The 22,744-nt window shown below is 46.5% G+C and overlaps 1 protein-coding gene across 1 annotated transcript in view; it reads right to left on the reverse strand.

The window, feature by feature from the left end:
• Positions 1-5,560: 5,560 nt before the first annotated feature.
• Positions 5,561-22,744, reverse strand: part of Sgcg (sarcoglycan, gamma) — a 46,476-nt gene continuing 29,292 nt past the window's right edge. The window contains 5 exon segments of the mRNA NM_001006993.1: positions 5,561-6,279; positions 8,515-8,638; positions 13,834-13,909; positions 16,891-17,010; positions 20,988-21,075. Coding sequence (NP_001006994.1) covers positions 6,106-6,279; positions 8,515-8,638; positions 13,834-13,909; positions 16,891-17,010; positions 20,988-21,075 — 582 coding nt within the window. The 3' untranslated portion in view covers positions 5,561-6,105.

Genomic DNA, 22,744 nt, shown 5'->3' on the forward strand with positions numbered 1-22,744 from the left:
ACACGGGGCCCGGTGGCGATAGGGTTACCCTTCGACGGATAAGGCTGTGACATAGAGGAATGACCTAAGACAGGAGCCACAGCAGATGGGCGTAACTGCAGGGACCTAGACCAGCCTCTTATTAGTAAAACAATAAGGGGGAGATGTGGAGAGCCGCAATAACATTCGCCACCACAAGATGGCGCTGGCCTCCGCCGCGCCAGCCGACTTCCTTTCAGGAAGTTAACTGTGTGCGCATGTGCAAGAGTGCCTTTGTGCCAGGTCTTTGCCCACTCCGGGGCGTGCCTAATGAGATCATGGGTAAGCGACCAATCAGGTGTGGATGCGCTGGCGCCCCGGGCCCTCTCTTTAAGATACAATAAACGTTTTTGCTGCAGAAGGATTCGTGTGTCCCCGCGTGTTCTTGCTGGCGAGATAGCGCGGGACAGGGGGCTCTGCCAGCATTCCTCTGCCCTAAGCATGGCATAACTCTGCCCATAAGAGCTGGCAGCCTTCAGAAAATGCTGGGTGTCTGTCCCAGTCAGTCAGTGACTTCTGTATTAGTGTCCATTCATGAAGAGACACCATGATGGCAGCAACTCTAATAAAGGAAGGCATTTGGTCGAACTCCCTTACAGTTTCAGAGGTTTAGTGCACTTCCACTATGGCAGGAAGCATGGCAGCACACAGGCAGACACAGTGCTGAAGAAGGACCTGAGAGTCCCAGATCCACGGGCAGCAGAAAAGAGAGAGCCATTGGGCCTGGCTTGAGCTTTTGAAACCCAAAGCCCAACCACAGTGACACACTTCCTCCAACAAGGCCACACCCCCCAGTCCCTCTCAGGTATTACCACTTCCTGAGGACCAAGAAGTAAAATATATGAGCTTCTGGGGGCCATTCTCATTCAAACCACCAGTGTCCATTAGACGGGCTGCTGCGGGGTGGGGGATGGAGGTGGGGCCTCCATTTTGCTGTATTCACTGGACTGTAAAACCAGTGTCTGTGCAGCCATCTTCAGCACGTGTCTTCAAGATTCAGGCTGGCTTCGCTCCACAGATGCAGCTGTCCTTGCTGGTTGTCCCATAGTACCGGCATCTCCAAAATGCTGGGGTCTCTGCTGTATTTTGTTGCACCTTCACCAGGAGTCTCAGATGGGTTCTCTCCAGGGACCCTAACCCTGTCATGTGGTACCAAACAGCAACTTCTCTCTATGACTCCTCTAATACTGGGCTTCTACTGCAACTGAGGCTGTGCCTTCACCGACGGCCTCTCCTGGCCTCTCCTGGCACCAAGCCTCAGCTGTTCTCCATGACCCCTTCGTGCTTTGGAGTGGAGACCTGAGAGACACTTACACACTACCAACTTCATCCCAGCACAAGGTACAGCTTAGCCCTTCTGGATTCCAGCTTCTATGTGCTGACTTTGATTTAAAAATTAATTAATGAGACCAGCATAACTGAAGTAGAATCTGTGGAATGTTTCCTCCGTGTCTACACAGAGAAGTTGTGACCCAGAGTGGTGCAAGGCTCTTCCAGCATCACTTTTGCCTCAGTGATGCTGCTCCTTTCTTAATCACAGTTGACTGCTCAGCCTCTGATGGCCAGGATTGATTTTTCCAGCAAAGTTTTCACTTTAGCAGTTCTTAATTCAAAATCATATAGCCAGCCCCCCTCAGGTTTTTGAGGGACTCTCAAACATCTTTCCGAAACTTCGCAGGTCAGGCTTCCCTCTTCTGGGAGTTCTCGGGTTTGTCTTCTAAGTTCCCACAGCAGCTCACTAAGTGTGAACACTCAGTGGTTCTTCTAGCCTGAAGTTCCACAATCCTTCCACAATCCCCCCAAACACAGGTCTGGTCTGTTAGACAAATAGCCCACTCTCTGTACCAGTCTCTGTCTCACAGTTTCTAATGCTGTGGTGAAACACCATGACTAAGAGCAGCCCATGGAGGAAGGAGATTATTTTAGCTTACATGTCCTCATCACAGTCTATTGTGAAGGGAAGTCAGGGCAGGAACTCAAGACAGGAACATGAGGTAAGTACTGAAGCAGCAGCCATGGAGGGTGCTGCTTACTGGCTTGCTTCCCATGGCTTGCTCAGATTTCTTCCTTACACAACCAGGACCATCTGAAAGGAGATGACAACACCCACAATGGGCTTGTCTGTCCCACATCAACCACTAATTTAAAAAATGCCCTACGTGCCAATTTTTTTTAGCTTATAGTTACATCATTGTCCCCTTCCCTTTCCTTCCTATAAACCCTCACATATCCCCCTCCTTGCTCTTTCTCAAACTCATGTTTTCTTCTACTCTCACACCAAACTCCCTGATCTCTGGCTCTTTCTGTCCCCCAGCCAATTGTGGAAGGATTTTCTCGATTGCGATTCTTCTAAGACAACACTATCTTGAGTGGAGTTGAAAAAACAAACCTAGGACAGAGTATTTGTCTTTATAAGTCTTACCAGGTATGCTCTAGGTGTATTCTTGAATGTGAGAAAATTTTAAATTCCATGTATCTAACATGTATCTATACCTTTATATTAGGGTCTATCTATTGGTTCTACCAAAGGATAAATTGCTTACCACTCTGGACAATGTTATGTATGCACGGCATCTTCCAAGGTAGTTTATCAAGCCAAGGAACACAGAAAGTTGAATGTTTTATCTATCCATGCCTTCTATTCTGTTTTTCTTTTAGTGTGTGTGTGTGTGTGTGTGTGTGTGTGTGTGCGCGCGCGCGCGTGCATACACAAGTGCATGTGCATCTGCCTATAGAGATTAAAAAATACCCTAAGGTTTTTATCTCAGGAATCTTCATTGGCTGCTCTATATTCTTTGAGGCAGGGTCTCAGTCAAACGGAGAGCTCCCTGGTAGGGCTGGCCTCACTAGCCAGCTTGCTCTCTCTGGGTATTCCACCTCTGCCCTCCTACTCTGATATTACATGTGGATGGCTACACCCACCTGTTCTTTAGTCTTGGAATTGGACTCCAGTCCTCTGAGCCACCTCCCCAGATCCTGTCTTCCACCCCCATTCTCTCTCCAACCTCACTTTACCTTTGGAGCCTTTGTGGCTTGTGCGAGAACAAAGATTACTTAAGCGAACCTGTGTTAGGTCATGTGGACATAGCATTGGTAAGGCAGAGACTGGGACAACAGAGTAAATAATAACAAAATGGCTAACAGACTTTGACAAGGGACATATCAGAAATCAGAGATAAAAAAAAAATTTAACCAAATGAAGATGCCCACCCCTGTGATCCAAGAACGCTGTGCACACAGGTATTTGTTCCCAATTTCATAGGAAAGGCCAGATTTTTATTTTGCTGTTTTCTGTGTGCTGTCCGCAAGCACTTCAATGGGGTTTGAAAAGCAGCATTAAGGCAACACCTTATTAAAGCAACATTAAAAAGAGTTTACTTTTCCTCCTTCTCCTGACTCTGCGATGACAAGGCACGTTTGACTGGTGTTAGCGTTACAGATCTGCGGGGGCAGGGCAGCTGCAGGACTAGGGGGAAACATGGAGTTGGCCTCCCCCAAGAAGCATGTGTCAGGGTTTTCAGGGCAGAGTCCATGGCTCCTGGGGCACTGTGTGACTTCTGGGTCCTATGAGGCCAACTCACCCCCTCAGGCAGTGAAGAGGTCAGACTGTTTTGTGTTTCTCTGTATGTTCTCTTAGAAGTTAAAGAAACCTGGAAACCTGACAGGCAGTTGGTCTTAGACATTAATCTTGTCAACCAAGACATTAAGCTTGCAAACTTCGTTGTTTCCTTGCAACTGTATTGATCCTGGCCATTGCCCTTATACTGTTTCTGATAAAGCTATAAAACATCTCATTGTTCTCAATAAAAATTGCCACAGCCTCAGTGACATCCAGAGCCTGGTTTCATTCCTCACAGTCATATCAGGTGACCTCACAGGACAGTTGATTAACTCCATCTTAATCAGTCTGAGGTTCTTCTAAAACTGTTCAAGCAAGCAGCTTCTTCTTTTTTTAATGATGGGCATTTTAAAAAGGCCTTTAAACATTTAAAATTATATGTATTTGGATGTGTCTGTGTGGGGGGATGAGCATGGGTGCTGGGAACCAAATTGGTCCTTGCAGGAGGAGTTGTATCCACTTAGCCATTGAACCATTTCTCAAGACGCATGATGGGCATTTCATTGTGAGTGAATGGCCTCCACAGAGACGTAGGAATGTGCTGTGTTTTCATTTTTATCAACTTACACAGTAACAGGCACTGCATGCATTCACACACTGCATGCACTCACACAGTGCATGCATTCACACACTGCATGCACTCACACACTGCATGCACTCACACACTGCATGCATTCACACACTGCATGCATTCACACACTGCATGCACTCACACACTGCATGCATTCACACACTGCATGCATTCACACACTGCATGCACTCACACACTGCATGCATTCACACACTGATTGTTCACATACTGCATTATTCACACACTGCATGCATTCACACACTGCATGCATTCACACACTGCATGCACTCACACACTGCATGCATTCACACACTGCATGCATTCACACACTGCATCCACTCACACTGCATGCATTCACACACTGCATTGTTCACACACTGCATGCACTCACACACTGCATTGTTCACACACTGCATGCATTCACACACTGCATGCATTTACACACTGCATGCATTCACACACTGCATGCATTCACACACTGCATGCATTCACACACTGCATGCACTCACACACTGCATGCACTCACACACTGCATGCACTCACACACTGCATGCACTCACACACTGCATGCATTCACACACTGCATGCATTCACACACTGCATGCACTCACACACTGCATGCATTCACACACTGATTGTTCACATACTGCATTATTCACACACTGCATGCATTCACACACTGCATGCATTCACACACTGCATGCACTCACACACTACATGCATTCACACACTGCATGCATTCACACTCTGCATGCATTCACACACTGCATGTACTCACACACTGCATGCATTCACACACTGCATGCATAACTACTTCTATGTAACTGCACCCAGCCTCCCCTGTTTGTAGAATTTGCATGGCTGCTTCCAGGCAGCTTCACCCCTTCTTCCCTGTTTGTGGGAGACAGGCTAGGCCTGGCAGGCAGAGGCTCACCATTTCCTTTGATGCTGTGAGTGGAAGGCCCTTGGGCACCAGCTCAGTATGTCAGGTTAGCATCATGTATCTATGCAGGCCACTATCGTAGTTGGTGTTTCGGCTAGGGTGAGTCTATCAGAGCTCTCCAAGGAAAAATGGCCCTGCCAATTTAGGGTCACATTTTGAGTTAATCTCAGTGGTTGACTGGGACCTCAGGCCTTGTGACCGGCTGGCTTGAGTCTTTGTCATCAAAAGAAATTTGAGGGGGCTGGGGATTTAGCTCAGTGGTAGAGCGCTTACCTAGGAAGCGCAAGGCCCTGGGTTCGGTCCCCAGCTCCGGAAAAAAAAGAACCAAAAAAAAAAAAAAAAAAAAGAAATTTGAGGAGATTTTCCTACCCAGGAGCACCAAAACCAGTAAGACACTTTTAAACATTGATCTGGAAAAGTGTCATTTTTATTGCTCATAGGTGTGTGTATATAGAAGGCATGACTAAATTTGTGTCATTTCTCTCCTTAGCTCCATATTGAAAATCACATTGACCTTAAACTCCCTGCAAACCCTGGAGATCTCTTGGTGAATCAGACACATTGCACTCAGCTGAAGGGAGCCCTTGAGGTTTAATCTAAAGGAGGAGGTGTGCACAGTTGGGGCATGTTAGAGTCCTCCAGCCAACCGTTCGTTTGGGAGGAGACAGATGTCTGCCATTGAGTACTATAAATTGTTTGCGGGTAGCAGTTCATTGTGAGAGATCTGGAGCAGGGCTAGAAAGAGGAATACAGTGAATGCATTCCTGCCATTTCTTTGGATCATTCTAAAACCAGGTAGACTTCGGCCCAACAGTCCCGTGGGCACGCTCCCCTGCGCGCTTCTAAGTGTTTTGGCAGTGAGTCCAGCTCCAATCCAGCTGTGGGACAGAAAGGCTGAGGCCACAGCTGTGGTCTCTCCGGGACACCGTAGGTGCTCTGCAGAAGAGGGAGTGGTCAGAGACAGATGTGGCTGTGTTCCTCACAAGTGGTGGCCTCGCCAGCCATAGACAGGTACAGCTTCCCATCAGGACATGCACAGATCTCATAGACTCCATTTGAGCTGCCAGGGGGACCCTGTGTCCCCTGCTTCAACTTGGCCAAACCCACAGTTTCAGCATCGAGCACCAGCTGTTTGGGAGAAAGTGAGACGTGAGGACGGAGGAACGAACCACACCAAGGGAAATTCATGTTCCCAGCACATTCCAAGAAAGGTAGTTTCCTCCCATGGAAAAGGAGCTGGGCTCCGAGCTGGGCGCCTGCCTTTACTTGCTTCCTTCCTATCAGAATGGCCTGCTTCTTTTAACTCGAAGTTCTATTCTTTGTGCAGGCCGGGCTGAGCACCGGTTTCCAGTGTGGAGAGAGGCCGTGTTCTCCTCTACCTTCTAGCCGGAAAAGCTGACCCATGCATGGTTTTACAATGAGTTCAGCAAACTAGATTGCTTTCCAGTTCTATTGCTTCATCTTTTATATTTAACAAAATGCCTTTTGAAGTTATTTGGCAACACTGACAGAACTGTTGTGCTAATTCACACTTGTGATCCACGCTGAATTTATGTTAAACTGTCTCCTGCCCTTTAGGATAACATACAATCCATAGAAATGGGCTCATCTTTATTTTTACCTGTGGATCGCAGACTTTCTCCTGATTTAGTTTGTGCTTTTTTTTTAAGTGAGACAATTGAATTCACCCGGCTAGCTGTTAACTGTTTCTCTAAACTCTTAGAATTATTTGAAACCCTTCTGCCTTCTCTTAAGTACTGAATGAACTAGACCCTAAGACTAAAGCAGTCACCATGGGAACCACCGGGTTTAATTAAATAGGAATGTTAGCAAAGAGCCCTTGAGGAGACAGGGGAACCATTCTGCCAAGGGTTTGAGAAAAGCTGCCTTCAGTAGATGGCCCCCTCCTCCCAAGACACACTGGTTAAAAGGAGATGGATACTTTGTAGGTTGGCATAATGTCTTTATTGTCCAATAGCTTAGCGCTCTCTTTCATCCCTCTAGCTCTCAATGAGAAATTCCCATCTCCTAATGAGCTGTCAGAGCATTGTGGCAGGACAGACGGCTTACTCTGTGCAGCCTTGCGTAGGCAGGGGGAGTCCAGTGGGCACCGTGCAGTGCCAGGGGATCTCGTTTTCCCTGGTGGGCTGGTAAGTCGGCCTCCCCGCCTCTCCTGTTTCATGGCTCGTAGGATAATTGTGTCCACTCGTTTCTTTTCTTCCACTGACAGCCCACAGTGTTTTGCTCCTCACCATGTTAGGCAGGAGTCTGGATACCTGTCCTCCCCAGTTCAGCTCCTACTCCTGGGGAGTGGCAACTGGGATTGTAGGTCTCACTGTGGGCTACACGCAAAAGTGCTGCACGATTTCACAGATGGAAATGTGGCCATTTAAAAACCGGAGCTTCCTGCAGTGTGTGATAATACCGGGCCTCGATAGCAAGATTACAAAACCTTTGATCTCATCTTTGACCTCGCCAGCTCCGGATCTCATAAGTTCCTTCGCTTTGTTTGTAGATGATGCTCGTGTCTTCCCTGTAAATCCCTGTCCTATGGATTCTGTCCGCATACTTGGAGTGACTTCTCATGACCTTTAGGACATGACATTGCATCCTAACTACATTTTCCTATTATGTTAAATGAACGTCAATTGAAAATGTTACACTAGTGTCTCAAGACCACAAGACATGTTTAAGCAAACATTTCCCCCATTTGTTTAATGAGGAGATGGGCACAGAGAGCCAGCAAGCCTTCCCTATTTACATATATCTTTACAGCATAGCACTGATAAACCACAGGGGCTTCACGATTTGCAACTTCCCTGGACCTGGAATGTGTGGGCTCCCACTGACTAACACCAAGCTTTCGACTCCTATTAATAAGGTTCTACAAATCATGGTATAGGGTGTATCTGTTATACTACCTTTCTGGGTTCGAGTCCCACATAGGAACCTTACTGTAGTTGACCTTTGAAAAGCTTTCATTTTATTTTGCACTAAATTCTGTGCAAGCAAACACGGTGCTCTGGGCAACAACAGAGGACAGCTGTCATTTACAAGCAACCCCTGTGATGCCCACTCAGGGAAACACCGAGCCACTGGGAAATGGAAAAATTGATGCTGCCTTCGGTGCTTTCTCACAAATGAGAATAAGGAGTGTCTTGGCAATGCGGATGCCAGTGTAGGAGAGTGAGCCCACTAGGGAAGGAATATAACCTTCCATGGCCTTCTTCTCCACCTCACTGTCTGTACGATGCCTTTTATCATGGCTCACTACAAACCAGAGGTTAGCACACTGACATCCTGGTGGGGGCAGCATTCGGCTGCCTCATCCAAGTACGATGGCAGCTTCCTCAGAGAACTCACCACTCCATCACTACTCTGCAAGACGATGTCCATCTGAGAAAGGGCCTCCATTTTTCCAGCACGAGCTTCAATGTGAACGCCCCTTGGGGCATCCATGCTGAGACTCCGAGTTGGGGATTCCAACCTGAAATGAGAAAAAAAAAATATTTTTAAGGCACCTTTTCTTTTGGAACTTGAACCCCGGGGTGGGGGTGGGGGTGGGGGATGTACTTTGCAAAAGTCAACAAAATGGGGACTGGATAAATGGTTCAGCAGTTAAGAGCACAGGCTGCTCTTCCAGGGGACCCAGGTTCGATTTCTAGCACCCACATGGTGGCTTTCAGTTCTCTGTATCTGAATTTCTAGGGGATCCAATGCCCTCTTCTGGCCTCATGCCTGTGGTTCAGAGACAAACATGCAGGCAAAACACTCATACACATAAAATAAAAATAAATCTAAAAAAAAAAATTAACAAAACAGCCAGGTATGTCAGCATTTTGGAGGGTGAAGCAGGAGGATCATGAGTTTGAGGCCAACCTGGGCTACATAGGAAGACCCTGTTTTTTGGGGGGGGGTTGTTTTTGTTTTTGTTTTTTTTTAAATAATAAGCCAACTAAACATGTTGGTGAAATTAAATAAGTATTTCCAAGGATACAAAAAAGGAGAAAAATGTAAAAGCAACATTGAAGCAAAATGGAAGCTTGGGTGGAAAGGGCTTTCTACATTTTTATATTTGTAAAGAAATGTATTGATTTAAACTTGGTTAGAAGGTAATTTTCTTTGTGCATATGAAAATACCCAGCACAATCACTAAATGTAGAGTCATGGAATGAAATTTGGGTGGAGAACAAGGAAAGGCCGGCTAGCCCAACAAAACAAGGAAAGGCCGGCTGGCCCAACAAAGGAGAGAAAGACGAAAGAACCAGCACAGAAAATAAAACAGGGTAGCTGCAAGAAGAGTAAGTATGGCTAAATTCACCCAGTAAGGGTAAATCTCAGATTTACGAATGTTCGTGTGATGGCTGGTCTCAACCGTCAACCTGAGATCCAGTCATCTGGGAGGTAGGACTCTGAGCATGCCTGTGGGATTGCCTTGCTTAAGTTAACTGAGGGGCCGAGACCTACTCACTAGTCACAACCATTCCCTGGGATGGTGGTTTCAATATGCTTGGCCCAAGCAGTGGCATTATTAGGTGTGTCCTTGTTGGAGTTGGTGTAGCCTTGTTGGAATGGGTGTAGCCTTTTCGGAATTGGAGGAAGTGTGTCACGGTGGGTATGGGCTTTAAGGCTCAGATGCTCAAACTCCTCCCATGCAGGAGAGACCCTCCTCCTAGCTGCCCTGAGATCAGGATGTTGAACTCTCAGCTCCTCCACTACCAGGTCTGCCTACACCAATGCCATGCTTCCTGCCATGATGATAAGGGACTGAACCTCTGAAACCGTAAGCCAGCCCTAGTTAAATGTTGTCATTTATAAGAGTTGCCTTGGTCACGGTGTCTCTTCACAGCAGTGGAAACCCTAAGATACCTGGGTTGGGTGCAAGGCTGTACAAAAAGGATTAAGTAACTTGGGCATAGGCATTTGTCCTTATCCACATCCCAGTTGGGGGTAGGTGTAGTCAGACCAACTACTTCAGGCATCTGACTTACCAGACTATGAGCTTAAATCAACCTTTTCTTGATTTTGTCAGGATAATTGATCACAGAAACAAGGCAAGGAACTAAGACAGCACTCATAGAGAAATGCAAATTGGGGCTGGGGATTTAGCTCAGTGGTAGAGCGCTTACCTAGGAAGCGCAAGGCCCTGGGTTCGGTCCCCAGCTCCGAAAAAAAGAACCAAAAAAAAAAAAGAAAAGAAAAGAAATGCAAATTAAAATAACATCATGACTATATATGATTCCCCCTTTTCATGGTGCCTTCGAGGTGACCCACTGTGTCAAGATGAGGCTGAATATCTCCTTCCCAGCCACCAGTAATTGGGGACTAAAAGAGAGAGAAGAAACCAAAATCTTTTCAGTCTCTCTCAAGAAGTTGATGTCTGTCAACATGTCTGAAAGCTGTTAAATAAAAAAGGTAAGAAGCCCAAGACTCGGTGTTTTGTTATTCTGCATATCATGTAACACAGACAACCACATATTGGGTGTCACTGGAAGTTGGTATGGAGGTTCCTGGAAGGAGAGCGACCACGTGACCAGCTATAATACACCTCGGTATATACCCAAGGACCCTGCCAGCACACTCATGGACACTTGCACATCCTTGTTTACTGCTACATTGTTCCCAGGAGTCAAAATATGGAACCGTCGCAGATGCCCATCAACAGATGAAGAATATGAAAATGTGTGACACACTGACACAGTGGAGCTGTGAGGAGTGTGTGACACACTGACACAGTGGAGCTGTGAGGAGCGTGATTACACACTGACACAGTGGAGCTGTGAGGAGCATGTGACACACTGACACAGTGGAGCTGTGAGGAGCATGTGACACACTGACACAGTGGAGCTGTGAGGAGCGTGATTACACACTGACACAGTGGAGCTGTGAGGAGCGTGTTACACACTGACACAGTGGAGCTGTGAGGAGTGTGATTACACACTGACACAGTGGAGCTGTGAGGAGTGTGTGACACACTGACACAGTGGAGCTGTGAGGAGTGTGTTACACACTGACACAGTGGAGCTATGAGGAGCGTGTGACACACTGATACAGTGGAGCTGTGAGGAGTGTGATTACACACTGACACAGTGGAGCTGTGAGGAGTGTGTGACACACTGACACAGTGGAGCTATGAGGAGCGTGTGACACACTGATACAGTGGAGCTGTGAGGAGTGTGATTGCACACTGACACAGTGGAGCTGTGAGGAGCGTGTGACACACTGACACAGTGGAGCTGTGAGGAGTGTGATTACACACTGACACAGTGGAGCTGTGAGGAGTGTGTGACACACTGACACAGTGGAGCTATGAGGAGCGTGTGACACACTGATACAGTGGAGCTGTGAGGAGTGTGATTACACACTGACACAGTGGAGCTGTGAGGAGCGTGTGACACACTGACACAGTGGAGCTGTGAGGAGCGTGTGACACACTGACACAGTGGAGCTGTGAGGAGTGTGTTACACACTGACACAGTGGAGCTGTGAGGAGTGTGATTATTCCATTGTAAAGAATGGAATTATGGCATTGCTAGGAAGTGAACTAAAACTGGAGACCAGCCTGTTAAGAGACATGTCTCTTAGCACGTGAAGCATAAGAAGGGGGATGCTGGAAGAGGATGAGGAGGACAAACAAGGGAATAGAGAGGAAAAGAGAAAAATGTTTTAGAGCATGTGCAATCATTCCATTTGTATGATATGAAAAAGAAGGAAACTATTTCAGGAGGTAGCCACACTGGCAGAGAGGGAAAGAAGGGGGCAAATAAAGGGCAAATATCAGCAAAGCACATTGAGATAGATGCTAAAATGTCATAATTAAACTCATTATGTTTCCTTTTTATTGAAAATATATTGTTATACAATATATTCTGATTATGGTTCTCTCCCAAGTGTTCTAAAAATCCCCCCACCTTCCTGCCATTGGAATCCACACCCCCCTCTCTCTCACTCACTAGAAAAAATGACAACTAAAGAATAATAATAATAAAACAAAACAAACTGAATAGGACAAAACAGATCAAAAAGAGCTGAAAGGGCAGGAAATACACACAGACACTGAGACGCCTTGACTTTCTCGGGATGATGGTCTGGAACCTAGAACTGGAAGCTAAATAAACCTTTACTTCCTACAGTTGCTTTTGTTGGGGATATTTTTATCACAGAGACAGAAACAAAACTGAGTCAACAAGCCAACAATTTATCTTTAATTATGAGACATAGTTTTAAAAATGGTAACATTCACTTTAAAGCAAATCTCTAAAATTTCTATCTTATCTCAAGATGTTTTTAATTAATTATCTTTATGAGATATTGAATGATCTTATGACTTAAGAAAATATTCTTCATCCTCAGTGACATAATTTTTTAGCGTCGACCTTATTACCCTTTATAACATTAATGAACATTATTATAATTCAATAATTCTCACTATGGATTTTTGTTACAAATGCCTCTAGATGGATAAAATGTTGAAATAGTACTAAAAGGTTAGTCTGGCTAAGGAACTAGGATTATCCACGTATAGTGAAGAATGCAGCCAGATGTGTTATCAGAATATAGCACAAATGGCCTATAGCTCAATTTTGATAGAATCCCTGAGCCTGTCTAAACTCCATGATCTATATTTACGCTCTGTATTTCTGTAGTGTTCTGGTGTTCTGAACATCCACCAGAATCGCCCACTAAACTCTGTGTACAACATTTTAGGACACCATTAGCGTGTAGAAACGTCTCTCTTCCATATTTACTAATTGGTGCCAAAGGGCCACAGCTCTACGGTCAGGTTACTACAACAACGACCCCATGTGACAGTTCCGATTCTCTGTTGCCTTTTCCTCTCTGATAAAATACTTGTAAGAAGCAACTTAAAAGATGAAGGATCTGTTTTGGCTCGTGGTTTAGGGAGGTGCAGTCCATCATGATGGGGACAGCATGGCAGCAAGCACTCTATGACACGGGAAGCTTGAGATGGTTTGCTTACATCTTGATAGGTGAAGAATCAAAGGGTCCTTGGGTCAGAACCTGGTTAAAACTCACATAGCCCTAACCATTCCTTATAACCAAGACCCACCTCCTAAAGGTTTTATACCTTGCCCAAACAGTGCCACTAACTGGGGAGCCTGAACAGAGGCAGTGGGGACAAGAGAAGAAGAGCATGAAGCCACATCAAAGTTCAGATCCGACAGGGCTTTGGACTTGCCTTGGGTTCTAATAATCAATAACCAGTTAGTTAATATGCAGGAATCCCTGAAAGTAAAGGTGACCAACACTGCCGCGCCCACCTCGGCCGGCAAGGAAGACGCAACACGGTCGGATTCTTCTCAACAGCCTTTATTGCAGGACCACCTCTTTGCTGATACGGGGACCTCGAGCGGCAAAAGTGCTCATCTTATATACACAACAGGCTGGGGCTATGCTAATTGTCTTTCAGGGATTGGCGGAGCATGAATCATCCCACTATCACACCTGCTATTTGTCCTCCAGAGATTGGCGAAGAACAAATCACCTCATTAGCATGGTACCGTCCTGGCCAACCGACGCCAGGTGCAAAATCCACGCATGTGCAGTACCGTTTTTCACCACAGGAGGGAGCCCTACACAACGCAGTAAGGCTGAGGTGGGGACACTATGGATACACCTCATTGTTTCCTAGAAGAGCGTTGGTTTATATTAAACTCTTACCTAAGGTCTTGAAATGGGTGCTCAGCTCTGACGAGGGGTGTCTCCACTGAGTGTTCAAAAAGAGCTCCTTCTGGCCCTAAAAGAAAACCCAGAGATGTGTCAGGAACAAAACTACAAGAAGTCACATCGGCCAAATTAACAGTCAGTCCAGCCAAGAAGGCTGAGTGTCCCTAATCCCAGAATCCAGAGTTTTTGAGAACTGGCTTAACCATCAAGGGTAAGTGGAAAATACCAGCTCATATCCTATTGTTAGCTATTGTTGGAGACCAGAGTTCACATTTCAGATCTGCACCCTGTAGCACTTTCATTACCTAACAAGCAATGCTGGCTGGAACGCCATGCTGTGGTTGGAGCACAGCTACGTATCAACCGTAAGGCAGCAGGGCAGACTATGGCCCTGGGCAGTCAGTGTGAGCCTTAAGACAGTCACATGTGACATATGCAGTGTTCGGGTAAGGATCCACACAAGGCAGCAGGGCAGACGGTGCTGAGTTCACTGTGCTGGGCTCCTCGGGGCAATGCTAGTCTACTGCTCAGGTTATATTTAGAGTATGTCTTAACTTGAGTACCATGGGCGCATGCACAGGTTTAAGCAGCCGTGTTTCATCTGTGTATTCTGGCTATGGTTTATGCAGTGGGTTATTTACCCATTAGGTTCTGCCAGGCCAAAGCTCAGCTCCTCCCTAGGTCTTACTCATCTCAACTCCGCAATTAATCCCGCCCTGTCCCAGGTTTAAGACACACTCTGGGTGGACCTCACCTCTAACCAGACCTCACCCACGGTTTAGGCCGCACCCCTGCCTGGGCCACGCCCTTGTACCAATTTCTGCCCTTCTTTGTTTTCTATTGTTTTAACCAAATACTGTGACCAAAAGCAACGTGGGAGGAAAAGGTTTATTTTAGTTTACAGTTCCAGGTCTTATCACTGATGGCCGCCTAGGAAATGTAGAGTCCTATGTCAAACCTTCTTGTTTATGATTTAGATGTAAAATACTCCCCTGGGGTTATGTGTTTCATTACTAGGTCTCTAGTAATGGTGAGGTTGTGAGGTTTAGGAGACTGGCCCAGCTGGAGGAGGTGGTTTGCTAGGGGCAGGCCTTGGAGTTCATTGCTCTTCTTATTTCTGATCTGGACTCTGACACTCTCTCTCTCTCTCTCTCTCTCTCTCTCTCCCTCTCCCTCTCCCTCTCCCCTGAACCTCTGAGGTGTGTAAAGCTTTGCTGAGACATCAGCTCCCTCAGCCATGGAGCAAGCAGGTTCAGCCTTGTACCTTCTCTCCCACAAGAGACTGTCTCTCCTGAACTGTAAGCCACAACAAGACTTTCCCCTTGAGCTGCTTCTGTGCTTCTGGCAGATGCTTTGTTATAGTGACAGGGAAAGCAGTGGAGACACTACTGAGACAGAGATTCCATTGACAAGTACGACAGATACAGACAGCAAGCCCCTGAGGTGGCCCTGATGTGTGCAGGTCACTTACACTGCAACCACCCATCAACTTCTGCATCTGCTTCACTTACAATGCTATCACCCGACAGAAGCCCTGGGCTAGGGAGTGGCTCATTCTCTGTAAAGGATGGCTGGGTTTGATGGAACCCATGTTCTGGTTATACCTTCTCTGCATTTTAATATCAATGCCTGCAGTGCAGTGACACTTTCCCAACGGCAAGAGCAGATTGGTCATACCAACACACTCTGACACATCAGGAGACAGACCTACTGACAACTTACATGCATCTAGTACAGAAATGGCAGCTAGGTCAGAAAAGCCAATGTTTCCTACACAGGCGGCCCTCAGCTTAGAACAGTGCTACACTCAATACTCATGTCATAACCTGATAATATCCCGAGCGGAAGATACATCAAATCTACCCAACACAACCACGATGCCATCTCAGCAGCATAGCTCCTGTGTACTGAGTGGTTCATTCATGTGAGATCCACAGGCTGACTAGCAGGTGCAGCCTTGTCCTCTGTAGCAGTCCAGCTATAAGGATGGGACCTCCTAGTGCTAGTGCAGGAAAATATCCCCATTAAAACTTCCAGTTACCTTCTACTAACTTTCCATGTGTCATGTCTCCATCACTACCAGGTAGACAAGTTGGACCATCACAAGTCAGAGACTTGTGCAAGTCCCAGCAACCACATGGTAGCTTACAACCATCTGTAATGGGATCTGACGTGTAGTTTGGGCCAATGGATTCATGTCAGATGCTTAGCTGCTGGCTCTTTTACTTAGTAAGCAGTAATTGTGCCTGTGTGTGAGCACATGTGTGAGTGTGTGTGTGTGTGTGTGTATGTGTGTATTCACATCTCACCATGCAGCCCAAGTCTGAAATTCATGACCTTCTGCCCCTGTCATCTGAGTGTTGGGACTACAGGCACATGTCCCCTCCTGACCCTTGCTTTACTTTATTATCATTGGCTTCTTTCCTAGAATGTTTTAGAAAAAGAAAAAGGAAGCCAGGACACTGCTTCTGAGAGTAGGCTACATTAGGCATGTGTTTGAGAATGATACATGTGTTATGTAAATTGTATATCAGGGTCTACTTCCTGGTAACACCGAGTGAGGGAGTAATACTATTGAAGACTTTCTTATTTGTGCAGAAAAATTCAGAACGTGGCTTACTCACACGCACCTGCTTGCACCTCTAGTCTCCCAGAGGCATAGCAAGTGAGTTTACAACAGATTCTGAAAATGGTTTTCATAGATTTTTTTTTCTGCTGAAGGCGAGCCCAGTGAGCGCTGGATTCCACTTTTAACTCAGCCAGAGGAAAGGCTGCTGTGTAGACACATGGGGGAGTCAAGTACCTGCCACAATGGGGAAAATGCCAGAGGCAGACTGTACAGAGAAACGTGTAAGCCCTTGGCTACAGCGACTGGAAAGAGATAAAAGGGAAAGAAGGTGGGCCAAGCTCTGAGGAAGACCCCGTCCCTCAGATACAAACAGAATGTCAGAAGAAATGCAGGAAGAGCCGTCAGCACGGCTGCTGCCTCTCCTTAGCCGAGTGCAGAGCAGAGCTAGGAACCCTCAGCCGCAGCTAGCCAGCTCCACGTACCTGTAACCCGCAGTCTGCCGGTGCCGACCACGACGCCCTGCTCCTCGGCGGTGAACAGCGGCTTGCCATCTTCAGAACTGATCTGTAAGTGCTGGCTCTGGACTTCTACCATCTGGGCACCTTAACGACCAATTGACAAAAAAAGTTAGGAAAATGTAGGGTAACTCCTCCGAGCAGGCTCACTGCTTCGTTCACGCAAGAACGATAGACTGCCGGTGTGTGCTTCCGCTCATCTCCATGAAAGACACACTGGGTAAAATGGAAAGTGGCCACACAGCCATCTCTCCAGCTCCCTTTCATCCTGGGGACATTTTGTGGCCATGGTAAGAATCCTTGAGTGACGGTACACAAGTGGTTTCCTGGCCCATGTTACTCATCCTAACATTGCAACATGGGCACTGAGTTTCCCCCACCCGGTTCATAAGATGGGTTTCCGGAGCCCTTCCTGGGTTAGACCTCAGTAAGCGTTAACGATGGTGGTCCTTTACGAGGGTGCTAGCCACCTCTTGGCAAGTTCTTGCTTCTTCATGGAGGAGTGAGGCATCTCCACAGACCGACTTAGACGTCCCACTCTGCCCCCACACTGGTACTTTCATCCATCTCTGCCATTTCCTCAACTTCTAGAAATTCTCCTCTTTGATGCAATGCTTAGCCCCGCCCCCTTCTCCATGTTTGACACTCTTCCTTCTACAAAGGCCTCAGAAGTTTTCTGTGCCCTCTGGGGTTTGGTTTTTAGAAGAGCGGGTTCCAAGTTCTAGCAGGGGCTGTCACATGCTGGTGTTTTCCCATGGGCCACTCTCAGAAATTGTTTGTTATCTGTCTTGTTGCTACAACAAGACACCCAACAGAAGCAGGAAAGGTTTATTCCGGCGTCCGCTTCTAGAGGTTGTAGCAGGAACTGGTATGGGGGAGAGCAAGAGACAATGGTCACACTGCATTAGCAGGCAGGACGGAGAGTAAACGGAAGGAGGGGCTTGGCTGTAAAACCCCAAGTCCATCCACAGTGACCCACTCTCTTCAATGAGCCCTCACTTCCTAATGGTTCCACAACCTTCAAAAACAGGGTCACTAACTGGAGACCAAGTGTTAAAACACATCAGTCTAAGGAGGACACTTCCATTCAAACCACAACACAAAGGTGGTTCCAACAACACCTTTTCATATTGTGGATTCCCCCTGTCATGACTCCCCATGGCTTCTCCCCTCCCTGTCCCCATAAAACTGACAGGGCTTTCCCCTCCTTTTCCCAGGCTGCTCTCTGTCCTCTAACCCATAAGAGGGTTTGAGTCCCCCCAAAACTGTCTTTCCACCCATGGAGTGGTCTAGTTTGGTGTTTTCACTGATAACTGTTAGCAGCTGAGATATTTTCTAGGAGGAAGGATTTTCCACCCCAAAGGGGATAGGAACCCCACTAGAAGACCAATGAGGCAACTAACCTGGAATTTTGGGGTCTCTCAGAGTCTTAACCACCAACCAATGAACACACACAGGCTTGACCTAGACCTCCCTGATCATATGTAACAGATGTGCAGCTTGACCTTCATGTGGGTCCTGAACAACTAGAATGGGGGTGGAGGCTATCCCAAAAGTTGTTGCCTGTATGTGGGGTATGTTCTACTATCTGGACTGCTTTGATGGACTCGTTTTTTTAAAGGTGTATTTATTATATATAAGTACACTGTAGCTGTCTTCAGATACACCAGAAGACGGCATCGGATCCCATTACAGATGGTTGTGAGCCACCATGTGGATACTGGGATTTGAACTCAGGACCTCTGGAAGAGCAGTCAGTGCTCTTAACCACTGAGCCATCTCTCCAGCCCGCCTTGATGGACTCATTGGGAGAAGAAGTGCCTGACCTCAAACAGACTAAAGTGCCAGGGTATCAGGGGATACCTAAGGGCTCTCCCACCCGCTCAGAGGAGAAAGGATGGAGCTGTGGGAGGATTGTGGGAGGGAATGGCTGGGAGGGGCACAGTGAGCGGGATGTAGTGAATAAGAAAGATATTAAATTAAATTAAAAAGAAAACACTTTCAGTGAGAAACTTTTTGTTTAAACATGTGTAGCTCCTGACTTGTTCTTGGAGGCGGGAATGGGAATCACATGTGTGGCTAATGACAGTGCCACCGTTGTGGGACACAGATGGAGGAGGGCAGGGCAGATGCAGCTGCGGAAGGGGCTAGTCTGGGTCCGTCCTCGTGGACTGTTCTTCCAGCTCCCCGAATGTGAAAAGATTCCCCTTCCATCTATAAATACAGAAATACTGTGTTATGGCTGGAGATTGTTCAGTGAGCAAAGCTTGTGCCCGCGAGTGTAAGGACCGGAGACCCGCACACCGCGTCAGCGCTGCTGGGCGTGGCAGTCCACGTGGTCTCAGCAGCAGAGATGAGGGAATCCTGAAGCTGCATAGCTGGGAAGGTCTGAGCTCTAGGCTCAAGTGAGAGGCCCTGCCTCCATGTTTAAGGTGGAAGGTGATAGAAGAAGACACCCGATGTCAACCTGTGGCTTTACCCATAGTGTGCACAGAAGACATAAATACATGTGTCCTCCAACACACATGTGGGACACATCCACACATGCATGCACAGCCCACACACATAGAGATGCAAGTTTCTCCCCCTTGTGGGAAGGGAATGAATGTGAACTAAATACATTATATGATCTTCTCCAAGAACTAATCCTTTAAAACATGTAATTAAAAATTTTGCCGTATATGTCTTCATTTCTGTATTAATACATAAGATTGTTTTCCATTAAATGTTTCTCATAGACTATAAAAAGAAAAAGAAAAAAATTCCATTTCTGAACATCCAGTTTCCAACCTATACAGCACAGGTATTTTATCAACATCCAGACTCCCTGATCACATTAAAAATAAATAAACAAGAATAAGCAAATAAGTAAGCAATTTTAAGGGTCTGGAAAGATTCCTCTGCCCCTTATATGTTATTAAATAGTGTTGTTATTTGACCACATATGGAATCCAGGACAGACACATTCAACAAATGCTCACCGAGTGAATGAGAAAAATGAACAATGCCCCTCAAATATCTAAAGCCTGCAGCTGATTAAGGACTTAACAAATAACCTAAGAGGACTGCAGTGGGCACCTAGAGTTTTCCTACTTGGAGACCAATGGCTGCTTCTGAAAACCACAGCCAAGTGGATGAGAACTGGGGAAGAGCTGGATGCCCTGTAAGTTGCAGTCATTGTGCCCTGCAGGGCAAGGACCAAGATGGGGTAAGGGAGCAGAGGGCAGAGGGGAAGGGGGGAGAAGAAGGGAAAGAGGGGGGAAGAGATGAGAAGGGATAGAGAAAGTGTGGATATGCCTCTGGCTCTGGGCCAAGGCCTCTGTTCTCTTGGGCCTAGCTAACTTGGTCACTGGCAGATATATAGTCTTTTGAATATAATACTCTTATTTCTACTGCTAACCTTCATAGGCCTCTATTGCCTGGAACTGAAATTGTTTTGATGAAAGTATCAGGCACTAGGGAGGTTCTCAGTGGGCAAACCTCCAGGACCCAAATCTCCAGCTAGCACCAATGTAAAAGCTGAGTGCGGCAAGTCATGCATATAACCCCAGCTCTGAAGGTATGGAGATGGGGGAGAGGGTGTCCCAGAACTCACTAGTCAGCCAGTCTAACCAAATGGGTGAGCTCCAGGTTCAGTGAGAGATCTTGTCCTCAACTGAGGAAGACAGCAGCAGTCAGCCTCCTGCCTCCACACTCACAGGCACACACACACACACACACACACACACACATACACACACACACACACTCACACACACTCTCACACATGCACGTACTCTCTTACACACACATGCATGCACACATACAGAAACACACATACACACACTGACACACACACATGCACGCTCTTTCTCTTACACACACATGCATGCATGCACACACACAGACACACATACACCTCTGCCTCTTGGTTCTAACTGTTCTCTATGAACAGCATGAAAGCTAGAAGGCTCGTGTTTTATTATTTCTAAATAAACTTGCAATTCTTTAGAAGAAATCTCCGTCTGCTCAGCACCGTCTGTGGACCTGGGTCAAGTGAGCTGCTGTGAGGATGGTGGACTCACCCACTTTCACCCTGCCTGTGACCTCCCCTTCTGAGTTGCGAGCATTGACTGTCACGTTCTGAGTTGACTGCAGAAGCAGAGATGAGTCCTGGAAAGGATTTACAAAATTAACAAAATACAATCTTTATATTTGCATATAATTTGCATATGTTTGCATATTTGCACTTTCTATATCATTACACACACACTCGCACTCACACGCGTGCATGCGCACACACACACATACACACACACACACACACACCACTGGGATCCTAACATTTGCATTAAAAACTTTTTTAAAAAAAAACTCAGACATATTATTTTCAGTGTATAAATATATTAATTTTTGAAAATAGGTTATAACAATCCTTTGAGTTTGAAAATACTGCTCCTAGCATGTTAGTTAGTTCTCAAGGCAAACAGGTTCTAATGAGCACTGTTTCTTTGCCAAGCCAGTCATAGTGTTTGTTGTCAGTGTTCTTTATGTTGAGACATTTGAGGAGATAGACCAGAGAACAGTTAGATAGTCTCCAAGAAATACCACACTGCCTACGGTCAAAGGGCAAAGGTTTCTCAAAAGAGAAACAAAAGGCCTGACCCAGCAAGACAAGTACCACAGGAGCCTGCAGCTGTGCGGTCTGAAGAAGATGGTGGCTTAGGAGGTGGAGGAGGTTCATCGGTGGGTGTGAGTGATAGTTCACAGGAACCAGATGCTGAGTGGTGCTATGGAGCAACAGATAACAGCGTGACATACATAGTTCACGTTGTAACAGTGATGCACTGTCGATGCCCGCACCGACACGGCACCGAGAACCGGGCAAAAGCCTGCGGGATTAAAGAAACACACACACACACACACACACACACAGACACAGGTTATCGTGTTAAGCAGGAAAAGGAAGGGGTTCCTGTAGCTTTACTCACCAAATATATATCCCAAGTTAACCAGGTAGAGGTCTGGGATGCACAGTGGGAAACCCTGGCTTGAGACTTTGGTAACTAAAGACTGACTACCGCCCTGAATTAACTAGGGAGAAATCCAGGAAGACCAGCCTAAATCTCAAAAACAAAAGACGGGGAAGACAAGAGACAGGAAGGAAGTGGCCATCGCCCAGGTGTGTCGGTACCTGGCCAGGCTTATGCACTGCACATTTCAAAAAGCTAGAAGACATCACTTTTAATGTTGCCACAATAAAGACAGGATAACTTTTGGTGGAAATAGTTTGACCTAGTTCCAACATTACCCAACGTATCTATGTGTTGAAAACATCCCAAGGTACTCTTTAAAATGTAAGTTTGGGGAAGGTAAGATGTCTTGTTTGATAAAAAGCTTCTTGTGCAGGACTGACCACCTGACTTCGATCCCAGCATCATGGAGGCAGAGCGACAACTTCCAAACGTTGTCCCCTGTCAACACACACACACACACACACACACACACACACACACACACACACACAAATAGTAAATAAAGTGTTGGAGATATATGTAATGTGTGTTTCCTGGTGCTTCATGAGTGTGTCCTTGAGAGTAGGGACACCATGACTGTGCAAACTCAGATCCTCATGCTCATGAGGTAGGCGCGTTACCAACTGAGCCATCTCCCCAGCCCCACACACTGCTTTGGAGAGCGCTACAAAGCCAGCGTTAGAGGCCAGAGCAACTTCATGAAGAAGACGTTCTTTCAGCTCAGCACCATAGATCGATATTGAAAGGCAAACTCTTCAGATTGATAAGGGAGCACATCCTCTAGGATTTTATAGAAAACCACTCCC

Source organism: Rattus norvegicus, chromosome 15 (assembly GCF_021556685.1).
Source record: "Rattus norvegicus strain SHRSP/BbbUtx chromosome 15, alternate assembly SHRSP_T2T, whole genome shotgun sequence".
Classification (NCBI taxonomy): Eukaryota; Metazoa; Chordata; class Mammalia; order Rodentia; family Muridae; genus Rattus; species Rattus norvegicus.